We start from the raw sequence: 6,556 nt of genomic DNA, 5'->3' as shown, positions 1-6,556 counted from the left end.
AAAAGGAAAAAGGTTTTAAAAGCTATTACTGCATTATTTTTGAAATTCCAGAAACAATCACAAGTCTTATTTTGTAGTCCTACTTGAAAAGTTATAGAAAACTTAGAGCCCGTTTGGATATAAGAATTTTTTTTCTTTTTTTCAAAAAATTTTCATTTTTTTTCGAAATCAGCTTTTGTTTATAAAATTTTTAATTTTCACTTGCATATGCGTTTTGGAAATTTCCGAAAATTTGAAAAACTTCAAAAAGCTGTTTTTCAAAATTTTCACTCAAATCACTCACAAAACTTCAAAAATAACCCAAAATTATATTCATGTCCAAACACAACTTCAAATACCATTTTTCACTTGAAAATTTTTTTCACCGTATTTTGAAATTTTACAATTCTTATGTTCAAACGCCCACTTATTTCTTTTTTTCCTTACATAATAAACCCAATACTTTTACTGTTGCAATTGATTATTAATAATAAAACATGTGGGCTGGCATTTGTATAATTGAACGCTACTTTGTTGAAATTAATTACTTTGTATATATTCTATAATTAATTGTATTAGACAGTCCGAAAGTTGTTATAATAATAGGATTCCTAAAGCTATATCATGTAGAATTTCTAACCTGTAGTATTATGTCCTACAACTAATAGAATTATAAAGCTAATATCTAGAATTCCGGTTATGTCCTTTTATTATGAGTTATTATGCTTAATATTATAAGGTTATTTTTGTAAATAGATATTGTATTCATGCTTTTATAATAATATAGAAGATTTGGCTAATATTAATAATATTTTATGAATTTTAGCTATGTATTAAGCTACTTATAAATAGACATCGCTGATAAATTCTCTATAAAATCAGTAAAAATAGCACGGTCTAGCCAGTTTTCGGACTGGTCATTCAAAAATAGCCATCGTTTACCAAGTCAATGAAAAATAACCACTATTTTGCTGCAACAGTGACCGGTCCAGCATAATATACTGGAGTTCGGTGCACCTGTGTATGAACTTCCAGCATATTATGCTGGAACTCCAACACACGGAAAGTTCCAGCATAATATACTGGAGATTCGAGCACTTGTGTATGAACTTCCAGCATATTATACTGGACCGATATACTTTGCTGGAACTCCAGTATATTATGCTGGAGTTCTAGTGTACTTATGCTGGAACTCTAGTATAATATGCTGGAGTTCAAGTATACTTATGCTGGAACTCCAGCATAATATACTGGCGTATTTTTCGGATTTTGAACAGTGTTTTCGCTCAGATTTATCTTTATATGAAAAGTGGCTAAATTTCGATTACTTTTGAAACTGTGCTATTTTTGAACGACCACTTGTAAATCTGGCTATTTTTGAATTTCTCCCAGAAAATCCAGCTAGCGGCCCAAAGTAGAATTCCCAATTCAAGCCCAGAAAGAAAGCCTACGACCTAGAGTACCTGTTCATTAATTGCAATTCTGTCTTTAGACTTTGATGCTATTTATGGGCTAGCATTCAATTTTGCTTATTTAAGGTAGAACAGTAGAAGCATCTACATAACTAGAAGTCTTCGATTATTTTCGGCTTTCTCATATATATGAAAGGACAGGATAATGAAGTATAATTTATTTCATTTCGGCATCCTTTATATTCACTTGCTCGGTTAATCCGAGATTCGCGCTCCTATTAAGAGATTTCTCATTTTTAACCTTGAATTCGAAACCTTTAATTAATGAAGGGCTGTTAATCATTCAACCATATTCACGAGTTATCATATACCTTATAAGTATAAAACAATATAAATAAATCACGGGAAAATCATAGCAAACCGTAATAATCCATTGGATCAAATGAAGGAAACGAAAATAAGTGCTCAACTTTGGGAAGAGAAATATAAAAGCTTTTATTCATAATAGTGCTTTGGTCTGCCTCCCCATGAAGAGGTTCAGAGCCTTACAATGGTATTCCATGTATGTGCATTGTTCTCCCCTTTTCTGTCTCATCTCAATAGTTTTCGAAGAAGCCCTCCCCCTTTCTAGGGTTTCCTTTCTTGGTATTTATAGCTGTGAGCTTCGTGAGCTGGCAGTAAGTGGCCGTGACCACGTTGAGGTTTCGCCTTCATGATGACGGACGGGCCGTGGCCTTGTTGATCTAATCAGATAAGGGTTGAATATCGTTAATTCTGAGTGGTCGTACCACTAATTAATCACGAATTAGCTTGAGACGGGATTAGCTTCGTTAATTATCGTGGGGTCGGATTCTGACCCATACAACATATATATATATATATATATATATATATATATATAACCTAGCGATAAAAATGGTTTTGCCAAGAAAGGGGGATAGACAAGGAGACTAGGTGTTGGTTGATGGAAGATCTTTTATCTACTTCGTAATCATAAGTTTGGTACACCTTTTTCTCTAAAAGAAATTTTATATCATAATTTATTGACACGTATGCATGAATAGGACTAAAACATTATTAATTACTCACAAAAACGGATAACAATTGAATTTATATGTGATTTATACGCGGATTAATTCAATACAAACGATAAATCGCGTTAGATGAAATAGATAAGGGACGTAATAAATTGTCAAAGCACTTAAGGGAGATGATTCCGAATTCAATAACAGCCTTTAAGAAATGTCTGCCCTCGATCCCGGACTTACAATAACGAAGCACTGATGAACAACTGTAAGAACTTTGAATAACAGAGAAATAGAGTATATCGCCTTGATATGCATGTCACATTGTGGTTAATTAATAATGAGACCCCCCCACCCCCCACTCCCATCCCCCTTTATATAGCAGGGGAGTTCTACTCAAAGTACAATTCCATAAAAGGTAAAAATATTCCGTTTAACCAATCACCGAATTCCTGCAGATACGTGCCGAGATCCACGCCGTGATATCCGGCTGGTCACGCATATCACAGCCTTTTGTTGGTCGTGCTCGATTGCCTGATAGTGCTCTCCGAGGCCTTTGGTATTCGAATCAGACCCGGGGTCATGGCCCCGATATTCCCGAGGGCGTGTGTTTTGCCTCGGACCCCGGCTCGAGGGGCTCCTTGCCTCGATTCTGGTTCCTTGACGTCACGTCTCTTGCTCCGTTTACTTCATCTGAAATCGAGGCGTCTCAAGGGCTCAGTTTCACCCGTATACAATTATTTAATTGAAAAGCTCATGAAGATAGTACCCCGTAATAAAAAACAAGAAACAAGCTCTTCTTTAATTATTTCTTTCAATTAATTCAATTCAATGAGAGGAATTAGGCACACATGAAATTGAATCTCCAGAAACCAGATAATATCAGCTAACCAATTTTTATTTCTTGCTCTATACCAACATATCACTTAACACTCTGTTTCAAACTGGATATTTGGTGCATGAACTAAGTCCTAATTTCTAAACTTGGAAATGTAACGCAGTGAAATTAAAAATATCTTCTGCAAAAACGAGTTATTTACTTCTAAATTCTAAATGGTATGAGATAAATATTTATTCGTACCACATTTTAATCCTAGGAATAGGACATTATTTAATTTTTAAATAAATGGAACTTTAATATGGTCAAGTTATTTGATCAGACATATAGTAATTAGTATATACCATTTTAATCAGATAGGCATTACTGTTTGTATTAGGCGAAAAAAGGACAACAAGAGAAGGAAAAAACAAAAGACGTTCTACTTGTAACGAATGGGGTACCTCCTAGGCACGCGTATAACGTGCTAAGGGACTGTGATTCGGTACGGTCACCCACGTGTCCGCACTTCCTCCTAGGCCCTAATCCACTCCCTCTTATATTCTTCTTCGTCCGCATTTGACCAAAACATTAGCCTTCTCTCTTTAACGCTTACAACCACCAAAACGCGGTCGTTTAAGCCTCTCATTTTCCAATATAACACACGCTGGAGACAATTTAACGGCGACGATAGTAGACAAACTGTAAACATAATCTCCGATAATGGAGACTGAAGTTCAATCGAATTTTACCTATTTGGGAAGAACCTTCACCGATCTTAGTATCAACGCAAGTTCCTCAGCTTTCAGCGATTGCAACAGTGATAGATCCGGCGAGTTTCCAACGGCTTCTTCACAAAGCCGGCGGCTGTTTTTGTCCTGCGCTTCTGAAAACACCGATGAATTAATCGAGCAACTTGTCTCCGGTCTCGAGTCAAGTTCAATCGACGAGCAAAAGCAAGCGGCAACGGAGATTAGACTCCTCGCGAAGAACAAACCGGAAAATCGTATCAAAATAGCTCGAGCCGGAGCAATCAAACCGTTGATTTCGCTTATCGCGTCCTCCGATCCTCAGCTTCAGGAAAACGGCGTTACGGCAATTCTCAACCTGTCACTTTGCGACGAGAATAAGGAACTCATCGCTGCATCTGGAGCAATTAAACCGCTGGTTCGAGCGCTTAAAATTGGGAACTCTACAGCTAGAGAGAACGCGGCTTGCGCTCTCCTCCGGTTATCGCAAGTTGAAGAGAACAAAATTGCAATCGGAAGATCAGGTGCAATACCTCCGCTAGTGAACCTTCTAGAAACTGGAAACTTCCGCGGCAAAAAGGACGCATCAACGGCTCTGTACTCTTTGTGTTCCGTGAAGGAGAACAAAGTGAGAGCAGTACAAGCTGGCGTGATGAAGCCTTTGGTGGAACTAATGGCGGATTTCAGTTCAAACATGGTGGATAAATCGGCGTTTGTAGTGAGCGAATTAATATCGGTGACGGAGGCAAGGGCGGCGCTGGTGGAGGAAGGTGGAATTCCGGTGCTGGTGGAGATTGTGGAGGTTGGAACACAACGGCAGAAGGAAATTGCTGTTGCGATACTGTTACAGCTGTGTGAGGACAGCGTGGCGTATCGTACTATGGTGGCTCGCGAAGGAGCCATTCCTCCTTTGGTCGCTTTGTCGCAGTCCGGTACCAGTCGCGCTAAACGAAAGGTAAAAAATATTTTAGAAAAAAAGCAGATAAAATAGTCTATTTTCTGTTTGTTTTTTTGATTCGACCATATCAGAAACGAATATCGAGAATCCACACCTACCATAACTAGTTTAAAATTATAAGATACAAGTGGTAGTTAAATGTTAATCGATTGCATTTGAATGTTCTTATCCACTCATTAATATTGTCATGAGATATTAATGATGTAATTAGTTCATTAATCGTTAAACTATTTGATTAAGTTAGCTTAGCAATAAGCTTAGTTGTACAGAGAAAGCTGCTTTAACAATGTGTTTGCCCATAGCTATAACTCTTTAGGGAACAAAATTTTGGCTAAAATTCGTACATTTATTAGATGCTCTTTCTAAATATTCTTAGTTTTGATTAAGAGTATCGAAAGTTCAAATTATAGTCTTATTTAAGGCAGTGTGAAGACTTGGTCCTCATTGTTCACACGTTTAGTAAGCTAGGACGGATTCATATATACTTCTATTTTTATCTGTAACATATTTAATATGAAGTTGACTCTTTCCTTTTTACACAAAAGTGTAACTTCTACCCGTTACCTAATGATTAAGGAAGGAAAAAGAGAAAGACAAAACATAAAAGAGTAAAATATACAATGATTTAGAGATGAAGTAAGTGGGATAGGTGAGTGTATAAATAATTTGATTTATTTGCTTAAGTAGGGGTAAAGTATATTTTATTGTAAAGTACTTGTATGTCTTGCGTTTTTGTCGTATTTTAATGTGTATAATTGCGGACAGGCGGAGACACTGATTGATCTTCTACGGCAACCAAGATCCGGTAACGCCGCTGCAACAGCAGTAGCAAGAACCTCTGGTGTGTCAGTCTGAACTGTCCCTACATGTTCCTCTTTTGTTTGTTTCTTTCTTTCTTTTTTGTATCATACCAGTCCAACAAAGCACAAATTATGGACGAAATAGAAAAGAAATTTACCCCAAAAAAAAAAAGAAAAAAGGAGAAATCGAAAATTGTAAATGCCTTGTGTATTTTAGCAAAAGCTTTGTAAATTTGTGGATTTTGATTTGGCCACGGTTTGTCTTTTCCTTATTGGTTGTTTACACTTTACCAATTACTTGTATGCAGATTGTTCCTTTCCCTTTTAGATAAGCGATTATGATTTGAAGTATTCTTTTATTGTTGATGAAACAAATACTGTACTGGCCTGCTACGTAAAAAGCAAAGTAAACCTTTGTCACACGAATCCTTTATATAATGGCAATAATAATAAAGCGTCTAGAAGAATCTTTTTGGTTTTCTTCTTTCACAATTAATTGATTACCACTCCTTGAGCTCCCACGAATTACGTCAATTGACAAGTTGACTCTTAAAGTCACTTTTTAAATTATAAGTACATTTTTCTGCACCAATTGTTCTTGTGAATTTGCAATGACGCGCAACCAATTTCGGCCATTTTTTCGTCATTGAATTAAATTTTGTCTATTAATAATCAAAAATCATTTAGTTGGAACTATTGGAGCTTGTTATCAGTCATCTTTCATTTTGTATTTTGGACTGCGTACATCTTATCCTTCCCAGACTCTACAGTTGTTGTTGTTGTTGTTGTTATTATAGTTGTAGTTGGAACTATTAA

At 36.4% G+C, this 6,556-nt stretch overlaps 1 protein-coding gene across 1 annotated transcript; it reads left to right on the top strand.

The window, feature by feature from the left end:
- The first annotated feature begins 3,755 nt into the window (after positions 1-3,755).
- On the top strand, positions 3,756-6,091 carry LOC109237432 (U-box domain-containing protein 4-like). The gene is made up of 2 exons (XM_019403739.1): positions 3,756-4,937; positions 5,706-6,091. The coding sequence occupies exons 1-2, from the start codon at positions 3,957-3,959 to the stop codon at positions 5,793-5,795; spliced, it is 1,071 nt and encodes a 356-aa protein (XP_019259284.1). The 5' UTR covers positions 3,756-3,956; the 3' UTR covers positions 5,796-6,091.
- Positions 6,092-6,556: the final 465 nt, after the last annotated feature.

Source organism: Nicotiana attenuata, unplaced genomic scaffold, assembly GCF_001879085.1.
Source record: "Nicotiana attenuata strain UT unplaced genomic scaffold, NIATTr2, whole genome shotgun sequence".
NCBI classification, from domain to species: Eukaryota; Viridiplantae; Streptophyta; class Magnoliopsida; order Solanales; family Solanaceae; genus Nicotiana; species Nicotiana attenuata.
This window is presented reverse-complemented; position numbering and strand designations above follow the sequence as displayed.